Source organism: Ursus americanus, chromosome 3, assembly GCF_024610735.1.
Source record: "Ursus americanus isolate L20-20 chromosome 3, mUrsAme1.1.p, whole genome shotgun sequence".
Taxonomy (NCBI): Eukaryota; Metazoa; Chordata; class Mammalia; order Carnivora; family Ursidae; genus Ursus; species Ursus americanus.
Window position 1 is genome coordinate 73,581,148 of NC_142129.1, and position 17,574 is coordinate 73,598,721.

Consider the following 17,574-nt stretch of genomic DNA (forward strand, 5'->3'; position numbering starts at 1 on the left):
GGGATATTTGAATTCTGGGTATGTGAAGTGTGATTGTTACTGACTTCGGAGAAAGGTCAAGCTATGTGTAGAAGTTGCATCATGCCCATGTTTTCCTCAGTGAAGATTTGCTGATCATATGCATTCCTGAAGCTACATTCTTGGCTTTTCTATAGTAAAGGGAAATGTGTTCATTTCTGTTTGCCATAGTATAAAATAATTGTGTAAAGGAATTATTACTCAGTGCACACAGGTGTGATTTCGTGATTTATCATGTGTGAACCGTTACTTTTTATATTAAAAATCTTATCAAAATATGTATGTAAAATGCTATTTTTTAGGGATATTCCACGGGCCCCAGATCTACTGTGTTTCATCTTGAACATGGAATTACTGTGTAATTCAATTCCATGCATAGGTAGAGAAAGTCATAACAATCTGAGTAACAATACTGATAGGACATGCTTCCCTCTAGTGGCCCTTGGCCTCCAAGTCAAGGAAATAGGTCTGAAAAACCTTTCTGACTCTGTATAAGTTCAGGAGAAGAACAACAGATAGTTCGGCAAGCTAGACAAAGAAATATTTTTGAGATTGAAGAAGCCCATTGTGCAATGAAAGGTTATATTAACCTTATAAACTTTGCCCTCTTTCTTAAAAAAAAAAAAAAAGTTTAAAGGGACACACCTAAACTTAAGCTTTAGTGTACTATGTGTTTCAAAGAGTCATACTTGAGATAATAATGGGCAGCAGAATGGGGCGTATACCTGTTCCTCACATTCTTTTGCTCAGGTCTTTTTTTCAGTCCTGGTTGGAGCCTTCAGCGTGGGACAGGCTGCTCCATGCATTGATGCTTTTGCCAATGCAAGAGGAGCGGCCTATGTGATCTTCCACATCATTGATAGTGTGAGTCATTTATTATTTCCATGTCAAAACATTCTTTGAGGCTTGTGCACTTAACTCTGGCTTTAGGTTAAAAATCATGTAAAAATTAATAATGTGAAAATAAGGGACCTCTTCTTAGTAATGAGCGAAACAAAGTGCCTCTTATTAACATTTCTAAAAATTCATCTTGAAATAATATAATAACATTGATCTCATTTTGGAAAAGCCCATCTGCACCAATGTGTTATTTTTAGAGTTCAGAGCAAAGATATTTGCTCTTCTGAGTTTTTCTCCTTTGCTCTTCCATGTTGTAGCTAGGCTAGGAATATTATGATTTCTATACACAGAATGAGTGGGTGGAAAAATTATTGGTGGGAACAATACTGACAGTATATTTTGCTGCGGGTTGCTCCCTTTGAAGAAAAAAAATCACTGCATGATTCATATGACTTTGAATCAACCATGCTGAATGAATGCAGTGAAATAAAGAATACAGTTTTCACATATTGAAGCATGTCACTGCATTTACACAGATAAAATGCAAAGCAGGTGCCTGAAATGTCATGTAATCCAAGCAGACCCTCCTGTTTCATTGACCTAAGTCAGGAGAAAATTGCTCAGCTTCTGAATATATTTACAGTTTACGTTGCTTCTAAGTAACTTGGCCCTAACCCATTGTTCAGTCTTTACAACCCAAATCCACTTCATTTGCTGTTTAGGAATAAGTTCGTTTTCACTAAATGCTGAAATACCTGGCTATCTCAATTCTAATATGTCTTGTTATCGCACTTGCAGAAGCGTGCATATCTGACCATTTAGAAAATGTATGGAGATATGCCAAAAACTTAAAGTGACATATTTTAAGAAATGAAATTAATATATCCATATGTACTTTTCAGAAAATGTCTGTTTTCTGCCAGGGAATATTTCCTTACACACACACACACACACACACACACACACACACACACAATCTACGACTGGGTTCTGTCTCATGGGCAGGAGATTGTGCCATTCCAGATCCTCTTTTTGGAATTTGCTAAATCATATTCCTTAAAAGTGCAATTGTTTGTCCTATGATAGAATAGTCATTGAGTTTTGTTTTATTTAGAATCCTAAAATTGACAGTTTTTCAGAGAGAGGACACAAATCCGACAGCATCAAAGGGAATGTGGAGTTCAGTGATGTTCATTTTTCTTATCCAGCTCGAGCTAATGTCAAGGTACTGTGAGTGATATTTATAAGAGTTCCTAACTCAGACTGATTGTTTAATCATCATAAAGAACCTCAAGTCTCTGTTATTTTGATATTTATATGTTTTTTCCTTTTGGGGTTTTAGTCCCTTATGTGATACTTTTTTTCAAAATTAAAACTGAATCAAATCAGTCCCCTTCAGGATTTTGTTGTGAAGTGTGTTCTTCTCTCTTTTCCCTCACAGATCTTGAAGGGCCTCAGCCTGAAGGTTGAGAGCGGGCAGACGGTGGCGCTGGTCGGGAACAGCGGCTGCGGGAAGAGCACCACGGTGCAGCTGTTGCAGAGGCTCTATGACCCTGATGAGGGTAGGGTAAGTGGGAAGAACCAAGTTCTCAAAGTGGCCAGCTGGGTACCAATGAGCCCTTCGAAATTGTTTTTTTCAGTAGCAAATTTGCATGTGAATCCAGTTTTGGTAAAAAGGCTACAGAATTGCAACGCGTCTAGATAATGCATTCAAACACTTGGACGGGGCTAAAAGCTATTCAAGATGACAAAAGCTAAAGAGGCTAGACAACACTCTCTTCTGCTTTAACTAGGCATTGGATAACTCACTAACTCAACTGGAAAACGGTCATCCAGACCACGGAGACTGTTATTTTCAAGGAATTACTGGGTTTGGACAAAAATATTCCATACAGCAATTTTTGAGAACCTGATAATCAAGGTCACAAGAAATGTCAGGATAGTAATTAACTTTATCAAAGACAGTTGAGTTTTCTTAAATGTTGGAATACCTGAAGGGGAAAATGGGATAGTCTTTTTAAAAACTTCTGGGGACTTGTGAGACATTAATAGCCTAGAGCATATATATTTTTTTGCGTTTTAAAAACTGTGCTATGAGGTGCCTGGGTGGCTCAGCCAGTTAAGCATCCAACTCTTGATCTCAGCTCAGGCCTTGATCTTAGGGTCGTGAGATCGAGCCCCGCATTGGGCTCCACATTAAGCATGTAGTCTATTTAAAAAAATAAAAATAAAAATAAATGAATAAATAAAATTTTTAAAAAAGCTTTCTTATAAATTGAAACTTAAAGAAAAGTTGCAAGCAGGAAACACATGTAGTCTTCACCCAGATTTACGAATTGCTTATATTTTGACCCATTTACTTTATTGTCTTCTCTCTCTTTCCACATACATAATAAACACACATGCACATGTATACACACACACACACACAGAGGCATATTTTGTTTTCTGAACCTTTGAGACTAAGTTAAAGACATCATGTCCCTTAACCCTTATGTACTTTGGAATATATTTTCTAAGAAGAGGGACATTCTCTTACATAACCACAGAACAATGATCAAAATCAGTAAATTTAATATTAACACAATAGTAGTCCACAGTATATATTCACATTTCCTCAGTTGTACCAACTTTAGGACACTGATACTAAATATATTATAATTTTATTATAATATATTATAATTCAACAATTATGAAAACAGAAGATTGCAAGTTACAAAGAAAAACAAAAAACGTCAAAAGGCATTGAGATAGAACAGAGATTGTAGGAATGAATACAGAATTCTAGAGTACATGAATTATTTAATTAACATAATAAAATACACATTTTGGAAAAATCTGATTTTTTAGGGAATAACATAATTCTATCCTCACTTACTAAAGCAAACTCTAGGTCACTTCAAATGTAAACATTTTGCTTTATTTTTAAAAAAAAAAACCTAGTAAAATACTAGCCATTAAGAATATACATTTGAAAATATCTTATTTTTAAAATTATTATTGGAGTAGGAGTGTATGATTGACTCAGCCAGTGGAACATGTGACTCTTGATCTCGGTCGTGAGTTCAAGCCCCACATTGGGTGTAGAGCCCAGTTAAAATTTTAATAAAGGGTTTTTTAATGTTGGCTAATAGAATTTAAATTTAAAAAATTTAATTAAAAAAGAAAAAATAAAATAATTATTGGAGTATATTTTTAAAACATGTCAACAAGGAAAAAAGTCTTCGGAAATTCTGTAACTCAGAGATATTCACTGTTCACATCATAATTTAACAATTTTCTTACTAAAATATTGAAATGTCCAGTGGTACAGTCCATTTATTTAATTTTTCCTTAAACTTCTCTTTAAATAAACATAGTAAAGCTACAATGAAAGAAAGCAATAAATAGAAACATGATTTATGATATATATGGAAAAATGATTATATTTAATATTTGAGAAATTAATTTGAATCTATAATAGGATGTGAACATGAAAATCTTTTGAGAATACATATGCATCTAAAAATTTTCAAGAAATGTTCAGCCTCATTTATTCATATTTACAAAACAAAGCAAATATAAGGTGTCAGTCTGCATTTATTAATTACAAAAAACAAATTAAAATGTTAAAACCCAGAACTAGTAAATTGCAAAAAAGCAGATAAGTTATATGTTTTTGCTGACACTACAAATTATTAAACTCTTTTTAGAGTGTTGTTTATTCAACCTTTATCCAGCAAATAATAAATGCCCAACATACACCAGTCATTATACAGGTAAGCAGTTGTTATCAGAGAAATAAAAAGAAACCATACTCTTAACCTAGTAACTCTCTACTTCTACAATGATAGTCTTCCACTGTTCCTTGAAAGAAGTCTAATATCTAGCAGGTGGGAAACGCTAAAATCAATTACGGTATATTGCATCTAGTAAAACATCACAATGCCATCAAAATGACATGTCGACTACGTAGGTGAATGGACATTTTTATTCAAATTTAAATAGTGATAAGCAAAAAATAATAGTATGTCAAAAATACATAACCTAGTATCGCTTATGGAGAATAATTCATCCATGAAGAAACTGTCTGTGTAAGATAATAGAACTTTTTTTCTTTTTATTCTTGCTCATTGCTGTTTGTTTCTAATTCTCATTTCTAACCATATGTAGCCACAAAAATACGTTAAATAAGTTACTAAGTTAAGTGTTAAATGTCAGCTAAGACTTTTTGTAACAAATTGAAGAGTCTTAATGCTTTAGATGTGAGATGGTTTAAAATATTTAATAGAGATACTTCTTTCTTTCAGATTAGCATTGATGGGCAGGATATTAGGACCTTTAATGTAAGGTACCTCAGGGAAATAATTGGAGTGGTGAGTCAGGAGCCAGTGCTATTTTCTACCACCATCGCTGAAAATATTCGTTATGGCCGTGGAAACGTCACCATGGATGAGATTAAGAAGGCTGTGAAAGAAGCCAACGCCTATGACTTTATCATGAAACTACCACAGGTAAAAGCTCTGTTAACGCAGTTGCCCTTGAAATTCGAATTTGACTTCATGGAGTGTGTTCTTTTTCAAAGTTTAAGCTAAGATGCAAGGTTGTTCAACTTTCCTTAGGCAAGTCCCTTGCATTATTCACTGGGAGGTGTAAGGAGTACAGCCTGGTACAGGAGTCCTATAAAATTGTAGAGAGTAAATGGTAGTAGTTTTTCAGAATTCAGTGTTCATTGATTTTATTATACTTTAGGACTCATTACCATAGTCAAAATGAAGCTGTTGTCTTCATGAATTCTTTTCATGAATTTCTAGACCCCAGAGCCTTTTCCATTTAAACTACCTCAGGAGTTCCTCCATGTTTTCTGTTGTAGAAATTCGACACCCTGGTTGGAGACAGAGGGGCCCAGCTGAGCGGAGGGCAGAAGCAGAGAATCGCCATCGCTCGGGCCCTGGTTCGCAACCCCAAGATCCTCCTGCTGGACGAGGCCACGTCAGCCCTGGACACCGAAAGCGAAGCAGAAGTACAGGCGGCCCTGGATAAGGTCAGTCAACCCCAAACACCTGGAAGACCAGCACACTGAAGCTTTATTGGAAATTTTTGCTGATGCTTTGTGACTCTAGATAGAAAAACATAAACATGAGAGCAAGTGAAACTTCTCCTGGGGCTTTATTGATTTCCCTTTTCTGTCAGGTCAACAAGGCAAAGAGAGGTGGATGGCCCATTATCCGGCTAGCTCTGACCAAAGTCCACGGAAGTCATATCAGGCCTATGCCGTGAGCCTCTTAGCACCGTTTACTTCTTGCATGGAGGCTAGTGCTTTGATCAAAAGTAGTCGTGTTAAAATGTCCAAAGAAAAATCTGGTTACCTAGACACCGGTCCAGCTGCAAAACAGCTCAAAATATTCGCCTTACTCTGGAGGTAGGCAGTGCCATTATCTTTATTCATGAAGGCGAAAGGAGGTAAAGTTCAATTTGTGCAGGTTCATCTAAGCACGTAAATAAGCAACACATTTTAAGGATGCTGAACTCACGTGGCCAGCTCAGGTATTTCTGAATCTCTCACTGTCATTTTTCAAAGAGGAAGCTTCACAAGGAAGAACGTTAGGTTGGGACACTCCTGTGGTAAATGCTGATGTCATCTGTACTAACGACCCAGGATAATAACCAGAGTCAGATGGCACCATATCAATGTTTGTGAAAACATATTTGGTTTGAGAAAGCTTAGTAATCAAATGGGCAAGTGACTTCACAGCTTCTATCCAAACCACCCCTTGCGATTTTAGAGATGAGCTGTATGAATCTTATTTTCTCAGGACAACTTCCACCTGAATCCTGAGTAAACACTGTGTGTGCCCTAAACTGGGGTTAATCAATGCTTCACAGTTTATCAGATTAATATTTTGGCTTCTCTTATATAACTTAATCTAATAATGACTAATGACATGAGAGTTACTCCTCACAAATTCTTGCACAGAATTATATTGCTTTCATGTATGTTAAGTCTCAATATTAAGGAACCAAATATATACACAGGAAATTTTATGGGCCTCCCATGTGGCTTCTCATAGTCATACTAACACTCATACAATAGGCTAACCTGGCTGCCTTCCGTGGCCTTCTCAGGCCAGCGTATGCAGAGGCGGAAGCTAGAAGACATCTAGAGGCTTAGACTCCAGGACTCACAGCGTCACTTCCATCACATTCTGTTGGTCCCAGGAAGCCACAAGGCAGCCTGGACTGAAGGAGTGAGGAGACAAGAGTCCACCTCTTGATGGGTGAGCTGTCAAGTGTGTGACCACATTTAACCTTCCACAGCACACTCTCTCCCACAATTACTCACCCTTCTCCCATGTGCAAAATAAATTCTCCTTTTCCTAATACTGTCAAAATTTTCATGCAGCAATGACCTCAGGTTCAAAGTCCAGGACCTGAAGATCTGTGTGGGGTCCAGATACGGACAGATTCTTTATGTTATGCTCATCTTGCTGCAGAGATCTGTGAACTCAAGAGATTAGTCATCTTCCACACGTACACCCAACGTGCAATGTTGATGCAAGAATAAGATAATAGTAGTCACTCCCGTTCCAGAATTAGAACAGGAAGCACATAGCAGTTACTGGTCCACAGGAACTCTGAAGTGCAGTCAGGTGAGTGTAGCCAACTACCCCACTGCTCCAGGAGAAGGGAATTTTCCTTGATTATGTCCTAGTCCCACCCCCAGCAGCGGAGTGGTCTCCTTGGGTTTGGGCTCTTAGATCCTCTCTCTGAGAGTTCTTTCCTTTGCAATAAGAAATAACCTGTGTCTGCAGCTGAGGAACTTTCTCAGCATGCTTTCCACCCATAGAAATTTGGGACCTGTAGGTCTCTTTACATTTGGAATTTTCTCAGTCTCTTTCAGTCCAAGCTGGTAGACACTCTTAAAGACTGTGGGTTTGCTTGGAATCCAACCGTGGCTCACTCAAGCCCCAAAAGCTACATCTGTAATTTTTTTTCCAAAATGAACCTCTCTCTACTTTGGGCCACGTGTGAAGCTGCCATGGGAAAACCCCTACATAAGAGTCTCCGAAGCCCTTTTATGTAGCCGCAGGTGTCTCCTAGAATCTGTCTTAAATGTCTCAGAGACTTTAACGAAAAAATCTTATACTCACACGCTGATTTGACCTTTGGCTTCCTTTCCCTGGATGACTAACAACTCATTCCCAACCAAGCAGGTACTGGGTTTTCTGTTTCCTCTAAATTCAGCTTGCAAGCCAAATAGCTCCTTCTAAACTCACCATTCTCTCCTTGTACCTTGTAACATACAGCCAGTGGAATCCCATTAAGGGAAGTGCAGTAGTGAAGGATTTTCCTTTTAAAGATATGATTTGTAGTCTGCAAAATATATCAGCTTAGGTATCTTGCACAGTATGGAGTCACTTGGGCCAGTCATTCTAAGGTACAAAGCAACCATATTTTAACAATGACAAGTTGGATTTTGTAATTTATTATTTTTCCTCTGAGAGACATAAGAATATAGCACTATTATATCTACTGTTGTTCTTCCCTGATTACCTATCCTGTAAGAATAATATTTTTCTTTTGTGGATCCTTTATACATCCATCAATACCTCGTGTGCGGCACCCACTTATTGTAGCTATTTATTTATATGCCTTCTCTCTCTCCTAAGAGGCAGAATTAATAAATGCTTCATGTTTGTAACTTTTTTTTTTTTTAAGTAAACTCTAGGCCCAAAGTGGGGCTTGAACTCACAACCCTGAGATCAAGAGTCACATGCTCTATGGACTGAGCCAACCAGGCACCCCTGTGTTTCTGTCTTTTCAACACTTAATCAGTGCCTTGCACGTAGTAGAGTCTAAATAAATATTTACTGAATTGATTACCATGGTCCAGCTCATTGAAATAATACATGTCTACATAAAAAAAAAAAATTTAAGGACCATATCAGCTGTTGACTCAATAGTGACTATTTATCAAAACAAACTATAGGTTTTTCCATGTAAGATCTTAAAGAATACAAATGCAGATACGTTATTTTGATTTTTTTTAAGGAAAGTCAGTAATCACAAATTTTCATACCTATATGACTCTCTCACTCATAGTGTTACCATGCTGGAGGGGCAAGAGAAAAATAAAAATTAGCCTCCATGTGATTTTCTCAAATGATTCCAAAGGTTTCATTTTATGCCCCTCCGCACCTTTACCCTCAGAAGTTCCAGAAAGGCTAATGAATTAGTACTGCCTTTGTTCGGACCTGCCTTTTATCCCTGCCTTTTATTCTGCATTAGCAGAAGGTCCAAATTTCTTAACAGCTGGTGTCCTTGAATCTAGGGTATTTATTTGCCAGTGTTTTTTCATCATTGGGACATCTGAGAGCTCTGAAAAAAAATCTCTTTGTGTCAAATCTCTATTCTGGCCAGAATTTCTTGGTCAGGGGTGACACTTGCTAACTTTTAAATTCACCAGTACATCCTTTGTTTCTTCTGCACACCGATCCTTTACTCACAAGTCTGACTGTAACTCCTCTGGGCTTTTTTTTTTTTTTTTTAATGTTGACATAGTATCAACCTATGATTATCATAATGTTAACATAGTCACTGTTAGCAATTTACACAGCACAATTAGTATCACGAATGTGATTAGAATGATCAAATTATTTCCTATGTGCCTTACCGTACATGGACCAAGACATGCAAGTTCCACGTTGGTAAATATTTATGAGTGCTTCTTTGGGGGCTGGGTACTAAAAACTGAACAGTCTGAAATGTTATCCAATAGAGCAATGCTCTAGTCTCTGTCTTTTTCTGTGGTTTAACTCTTTTATACTTAAACACAGCTGATGATGGTAATGTTAGTGTAAGGACTGATGGAGAAAGACCACTTTATTTTTGGCTCCATACCATTTATTGTACAATCTACCCTTTTCCCTACTGATAGACAATGCCATATTTATCATATACTAATTCTTAAATGTTTTATGTTTATTTCTGGACTCTCTATTTTGGTTTATTGATCAAGTTGCCTATTCATAGATAGCTTTCCCTGGATTTTACTATTGCTATTTTAAGTAGCCTTTTATGTGTAATATCTGGTGGAGGTATTCCCCTCTCATTAACTTCTTTTTCAGAATTTTCATGGCTGTTCTTTGTTTAAAAAAATTGAGATATAATTCATATACCATGAAGTTCACCCTTTTGAAATATACAATTCACTGATTTTTAGTATATTCACGAGATTTTGCAGCCATCACCACTGTCTAATTGGAGAAGATTTTCATCATCTCCAAGGAAAGCTTGTACGCATTAGCAGGTCACTCCATTCCATGCTCACCCCAGCCCTGGACAACCACTAATCTATTTTCTGTCTCTATGGGTTTGCCTATTTTGGAAATTTCACATAAATGGAATCATACAGTGCATGGTCTTCTGTAACTGGTTTCTTTCATTTAGTGCAATGTTTTCAAAGTCCATACTGCATGCATCAGAATGTCATTCCTTTTTATGGCCCGATAATATTCCATTGCATGGATAAGCTTCATTTTGTTTACCCTTTGATTAACAGATGAACGTGTGGATTATTCCCACTTTTTGGCTATTATGAATCTCAGCTGTCATTTTTAATTTGCATTTTTAACTGCTTAGGTGAATTAAGCTATACTCTAATAATGACATGGTTTTATTGCCCCAGAATAGGAGTGGCCTTAGCTATACCCTAAGAGAGCTAATGAGTATCAAAAAGAATAACCTTCATTAATGCTATAACATGAATAATTCGATGAGCATTTTCCAGGGTTTAAATGCCCATTGGTAAACCCACCAAGCCAACATGTGAGTTCACAGAACTACTTAATGGGGTGAGTTGTAGATTTTAGCATGCGTAAAACTCACCTGGGGCACTTGTTAAAAAGCAAAGTTATTGGCCCCGCTCCCGAGATAGTGATGCAGGTGGTCTTTGAACTATAGTTTAAACGATCCTGATCCCGAAGTTCATTTTCATCTAAACTGCCTGCGTGCAGTCCATCAGAATTACGATTGAAATCAGCCTCCTCAAAAGAAACCCTACAGAAGTGCCCCGGAGAAGGCTGCATTTGACAACAACTCTGCTAACAGGTCCCTACTGAAGCTCTCGGCTGCCGTAGAGCCGACAAGGAAGGCTCCTCAGACGAGTATGAAAACACTTGAGAAGGGTCAGACCTCTGGTTTTTCTTGGGTAAGCCCACACTACCGTGAGCCTCCAAAATTATCCGTCTTCATACTGGAGGGCTTGGCCTCCTCTCTGGGCCAGAACTCACCCTCGCCGGAGCCTTCCATAGATGAGGGTGCCTGTGTGCCCCCATCCCACAAGGGGAAGCTGCTCTCATTGACTGCAAACACGTGCATCCACGTGCTGACCCGTGCGTGCTTCTGGCAGTGCGTGGACGTTGTAACCCTGCTGCGTCACGTCCGTCCTCCCTTTCAGGCCAGAGAAGGCCGGACCACCATTGTGATAGCCCATCGACTATCCACTATCCGAAACGCAGACGTCATCGCCGGGTTTGAGGATGGCGTCATTGTGGAGCAAGGAAGCCACAGGGAGCTGATGAAGAAGGAAGGCGTGTACTTCAGGCTTGTGAACATGCAGGTATGTGCGCCCCAGGAATTTGTTTTCTGCTTCTCAATACAGTGTTCTTTATATTATTAAGACATCAGGCAGCTAACGCCATGCTGAGAGATAGAAAACTTCAGGAAGATACCGAAAATGTACATCTGGGACTTGAATTCAGAATCAGCGAAAGAATCCTGAAAGAGAGAAAGGTGAGGGAGGAGGAAAGTAAAGGAAGACGTCAAAAACATTTCGAATTTATTCCTTAGGCTAGAGATCCTTAATTGCCTGGGGAATGTATTCAAGCTAGCAGGTCCTTTCCATCCTGAGATTAGGGACCATCAGGAAGAGAGCAATGCTGGGATCTCTAGCAGCTGGAGAAGGTCCTGGGTGATTTTAAAACGCTTCCTAGGTGATCCTAACAAAACCAGCAGCAAGAGTCATGACCCTAGGAAGTGAATAGTGTGGTCTTCTTTTTTTAAAAAATCATTCACTCTAGCTCCTAAAATAGGTAATATTGATAATAATTGGTTTATATTACTATTGTATTATGCTTACTTGTGCAACTTTGCAAAATAACCTAGAAATATTTTTTCTATAAACCTGATTCTTATATCAAAGCAAATGTCTATACCTCTATAAATATAACTAACTAGTTGGTACGTGGATATTTTTGTTGGCTTTTTTCTTAACATTTCAAATATATATATCCTTCAGATGCTAACATTTTGATGGGTACTCAGCAGTCCATTGTATTAATGTGTGATAAGTTGCTTAGTTGTTTCTCTAAAATTGGATACTTGGTTTATTTCCAGTATTTCTCTATTCTAAGATTTTATTTATTTGAGAGAGAGAAATAATGTGGGTGTGCAAGCACGAGTGGGGGTGGGGGGCAAAGGGAGGGGCAGAGGGAGAGAATCTCCAGCAGACTCCCAGCTGAGCGCAGAGCCCGGCTCAGGGCTCAATCTCACGACCCTGAGATCATGCCCTGAGCTGAAATCAAGAGTGGGACACTTAACTGACTGAGCCACCCAAGCGCCCCTATTCTAAATTTAGGTTTCCTCTGCTATCCAAAAGTAGAATGCTCCTATAAAATCTTTCATAAGCCAAAATGGTGTAAAGCAAAGAAGCAATTACCATTAATTTACATGGAAAAAATTGCGAGCATTCCCAGACCCCAAAAATAACCTCTCTTAGGCTTTTCTAATACCTAAGGACCCATTTTGCTAATGGGTACACAAAACTAATCGACATAAAGCAGAGGCGCTCACAGACACAATGCAAAGCTCTGGCGGCCAGATGCTGAGATGCTGAGGGTAGTCTGGGCAAGAGCTTAGTGCAGCTGCTGCGCATGCGCGCGGCTCGGGGCCTCTCCGGCCGCATAACAAATGCTGAACGCTATTTTCACTCTTCACCTCTTTTCGTAAGAGCGAAAATCCTCTTCAGTTTTCTTTCTGTTAGTGAAAACAGGTACTAACGTAGGTTTTTCATAAAAGTGAGGCTGCATAATGCGAACTTTCAGAAAGCAGGGAATACCTATGTTACCTCTTGGAAACGTGGTTCCAAAAAAGTTCAGTCAAAACTTGGCTTTGTTTTCTGATAAGTAACTTCTCTGAGCCTTAGTGTCTGCATTTAAAACACGAAATCTACCATGCAAGCTTGTTATAAGGTGAAGAAATAAACACCTGAATATACTTAAAAAATAAAACATACAATTTAAAAGGGTTAATTTTATGGTATGTGAATTGTTTTAATAAAACTTATTTTAAAAAAAACTACGCTACACAAAAGAGATGCATGATAAATAATAGTTACTGAAAATTTCAAAGTCCCCAGAGTGAAAGTATCAAATGAAACAATGGAAAGTCTGGTAACTCTGGCTTCAATTTGCCAGAGAATGTTTTCCAACAGGAGGGGGTAATTAGAGTGTTTTTACTAGTTGCTTCTCTATGACCTAGCCCTCACAGGGTCTTTATCATTTCCCTCGTTTAAAAAAATAAGTACAATGTTCCTTTAATTGAGTTTTCGTTTTCGTTTTATTAATGGTTCCTGCAGCTGTGCTGTTTTGCCCGTGAAGACAGGTGAGATCCTCAAATGAGGTAACCACGTCCCCTGGCTGGCAGCTTCTGTGCCCCGGAAAGAATGACTTTCCATTCCCACCGGCACTTCGGCTGGGGGGCCTCTGACCTTTCTATGTCACATTCCATAGCCTTTCTTTCCAGGAAAAGTCGTACAGTCGAAGATTGAATAGTGTCGGGGGGTAGAAGGGGCTTGTCACCAAGTAAGCGTTGGTTCCAGCAAGTCCTTGCTTGTTCGGTGAGCGGAGCGTGCCCTAACACGACTGCTCATGTTCCCCCCAGCTCTGCCATTCTGTGATTCCTAGTCCCTGGAACTTCTCCACCTGGCACTCTCACATTTCCCACTTCTGGGTTAGGCTTTGTCTAACCATCCATTTGTTGTGCCGGTGCAGAGATGGAGGAGAGAGCCGCAGTGAGCCTGGGTGTTCAGTAAGTGCTCACCACTTAAGTGCCGCTTTTTCCTCCTGTTCCAAAGACCAACCAACCTAGTGTCAAAAAAACCTTGTTTCGGTTTGGTTTCTAAGTCGGATGGTCATTGCTTTTTCATTAGGTAGACTGTTGGCTCTTCGTTTCTTTTAAATGTATTTTAATGTTTTTCTGATGATATATGTAATGCATTCTTATTTTTAAAAATCCAAGTGTTAAAAAAAAGCCCTCAAACATGACTATTTCAGAAATTTGAGAGACTCGCATAATCCAAACCCCTGTTGATAGCCACTAACAGCCACTTGGTATTTATTTTTCATCTTTGCTAACCTGAAAGAGCTAAACAGTATTTCCAGATTTCTTTCATCATTCATGAGATTGAGCATCTTTTCACACGTTCATCAGCCGTGTGTGTTTTTTCCCCTCTGTTAAAGCATTTGTTCCTATTTTAAGCCATTTTTCTGTTGGGTTGTTCATGATATTGACTTATAAGGACTCCCTGCATAAAAAGGAAATATACCCTTGCATGTATTGGAGATATTTCCCCTGCTTTTTTTTTTTTTTTTAAGAGGGAAGGGGGAGAACATGTGCATGCGAGGGTGAGGGGCAGGAAAAGGGGGAGAGAGAGACTCTCAGGCACACTCCCCACTGAGCTTGGAACCTGTCACAAACTGTCCCACTGAGATCATGACCTGAGTGGAAATCAAGTCAGACACTTAACTGGCTGAGCCACCCAGGTGCCCCCCACTTTATTCTTTTAAGTTCGCTTTGTGGTTTGTTTGGCTACCATACAAAAAGCTTTAAAATCGTATGTAATTATATTATCATTTTTTCCCTTCATGTGTTCAGGATTTGGAGTTGTTCTTAAAAAGGATATTCACCCATATTTTCTTTCAACATTTGTTGTACTTTTTATAATTATTTGAGCCAGCTGAGGTATATTCAGGTGTAAGAAATAAGGGCTATTGGTTTTAAATAAACTTTTCATCACCTGGTAAAAGTGGCCATCTTGACTTTGGAGCTCAGTGACCTCAGCACCCACCAAATGAGGGCTTTTGGTAAGGCACAGAAAACAATATTATGGGAGAGAGTGAGGGATTGTTCATTGGTCACAGAAGGCTAAAATCAGAGTGGGCTAATTGGGAGAACTCTGTTGAGATAGACCCTTTGATTAGCATGGAGAAGATGACAAAAGGAGGAAAAGAAAAGGCATTCATACGAGGGGCCCAGTTTGACTTGCCATGAGCTAGAATTTGGGGGACCCAGGCTTGTCCGTGCGGTGGGGACCTGTGGAAGGTTTTTGAGCTGGGACATAATTTGAGCAGAACTGCCCTTGAGGAAAATGAGTCTGGTAGTGGTGTGGGAATGGATGGAAGGGAGGGTGCAGACATCAGTTAGAAGACTAAGGCTTTAGGTTGGTTTGCTTTGGGAGATGGTATACGATGGTTCCAGTTACAAGCAAGCAAGGAGGTCTGCCGGCAGAACACATCACTGCAGTGTGGATCAAGGCACATGGGTGATGTTTCGTCGGGTATTGAAAGTACAGCTGGAAAGCTAGGATGGGATAATACACAGAGCTCTAGAGAAGCTACCGCAGGGTTGGTAAGGCACTAGTCACAGGACTGGGTTTGAGGACAGGACCTGAAGACGAGGAGCAAGAACGTGACAGTACGACACTAACTCAGGTCCTGGAGAAACCATGAAGAGGTTTAGACTCAAAGTTAGACTCCAGCAAGGTTACCTTGACGTTCCTCACTAGGCATTGAAGCAGAGGTCAGAAAATTATCCTTCCGGGGCGCCTGGGTGGCACAGCGGTTAAGCGTCTGCCTTCGGCTCAGGGCGTGATCCCGGCGTTGTGGGATCGAGCCCCACATCAGGCTCCTCTGCTGGGAGCCTGCTTCTTCCTCTCCCACTCCCCCTGCTTGTGTTCCCTCTCTCACTGGCTGTCTCTGTCTCTGTCGAATAAATAAATAAAATCTTTAAAAAAAAAAAAAAAGAAAGAAAATTATCCTTCCCCTTGCCCCTTTAAGGAGAGAACTGATCCCAGTGCAGGCAGTGAGGCTTAGCCTGCAGGTGGGGTCACCTGGGGTGAGGTGAGTCTGAGCGGGATACAAGGCAGAAAATGAATGCTCTTGGCCAGTCAAGGAAAACAGTTTAATTGCCTCCCATGGGGACTGCCCAGCTTTTCCTTGTTTGTAGCTTTAAAAACGAGCTCTTGGCAATACTTGTCTTTATTCTTCTTCCTTCTGGTGGTGGTCATGACGTTCTCTTCGTTCCCCCGTGCAGAGAAAACTTCGATGTAGCTGCTGGATGCTGGAAAATTTGCCTTTTAATTTTTAAGAAACACTTTTGTTCTCCAACTTTTATATTATTCAAATGGAATTTAACCTTTTCATCCTTTTTAAACTTCAACATAACTTCTCTGTGTTGAAAGACTTCTTTACAGTCTTCGAGCTAATCTTGATTGAGAAGCTGTTAGGGAATCGACAAGTGTGGCACATGTAATAGTCAAAATGGCTTTATGGGTCTCAACTTGGAGGTTATATCCACCTGGACACACAGAACTTAACATTTTTTCTTCTTTCAGACCTCAGGAAATCAGATCCAATCAGGAGAATTTGACCTTGAACTAAATAATGAAAAGGCTGCTGCAGATATGGCTCCAAATGGCTGGAAATCTCACATATTTAGGAATTCTACTCATAAAAGCCTTAGGAATTCACGGAAGTATCAGAAAGGCCTTGATGTGGAAACTGAAGAACTTGTAAGTTGTTTTTCACTTAAATCTTTTATGGTGGAGTTTTGCTGTTGAAATTCTTGCCCTTGCAAATATATTGCAAGCGCAGATGATTCCTACTCTGAATGATACCCTTCCTGGAAAAAAGGAAATATCTACTTCTAAATGCATTTGACAGTGGATTAAAATCAATTCCAATAAAAAGTGGATTTCCAGTAGGAGGGAAAAAATAGGTCCAGAAACGTAGCCTTTGTGTTTAGATGCTTAAAAGTAAATACTCCATTCGTCTTCGAGATTCAGAGATAAAGCTAAAGTAAACGGCCCTGATATTTGTCTTCTATTAGGAAGGATTATCTCTGATGGTCTATGCTGAAAAACCAGAATAACATCGGTTTAAACAAATTAAAAGTTTTCATTTCTCTTTCACCTAAAAAAACCCTTCCTGGTAAGAAGCCCAAGCCTAGCATGGTAGTGGTTCCGCAGTCCCCTTGGATTCAGGCTCCTTTCATCCTGATCTTCACTGTACTTGAGTGTGACTTCCATCCTCACACATCTAAAAGGGCTCTTGAAGCTCCAGCCATAACAATCACAGTCCAAGCAGCAGGAAGAAACAAAGGATTTTCCAGAAGTCCAGACATTACTTTTACTTATCTGTCATTGGCCATAACTTAATCCCACGGCCATACCTACCTACAAGGGAGGGTAAAAAACTTAATCTTTTTCCTCTATGCATTGCTGCTCTGAATTAGATTGGAATTCTCTTACTAACAAGAAGGGGAGAATGTCCAGAAATAGCAAAATTGAAGACTTGTGATATCATTAAGTCAAGTTAACAGAAACTTTTATAATTGTGAGGGAATCCATTCTAAGAAAAGGTATTTTCTTCAAGAAGTTGTTTGAAAATACATTTGGAT

At 39.3% G+C, this 17,574-nt stretch overlaps 1 protein-coding gene across 1 annotated transcript in view; it reads left to right on the forward strand.

Moving 5' to 3' along the window:
* The window catches only part of ABCB4 (ATP binding cassette subfamily B member 4), a 61,804-nt gene that overhangs the window by 20,957 nt on the left and 23,273 nt on the right, over window positions 1-17,574 (forward strand). The window contains exons 10-16 of the mRNA XM_045793340.2: window positions 769-882; window positions 1,973-2,083; window positions 2,300-2,425; window positions 5,148-5,351; window positions 5,711-5,881; window positions 11,297-11,458; window positions 16,511-16,687. Coding sequence (XP_045649296.2) covers window positions 769-882; window positions 1,973-2,083; window positions 2,300-2,425; window positions 5,148-5,351; window positions 5,711-5,881; window positions 11,297-11,458; window positions 16,511-16,687 — 1,065 coding nt within the window. The remainder of the gene's footprint in view (window positions 1-768; window positions 883-1,972; window positions 2,084-2,299; window positions 2,426-5,147; window positions 5,352-5,710; window positions 5,882-11,296; window positions 11,459-16,510; window positions 16,688-17,574) is intronic.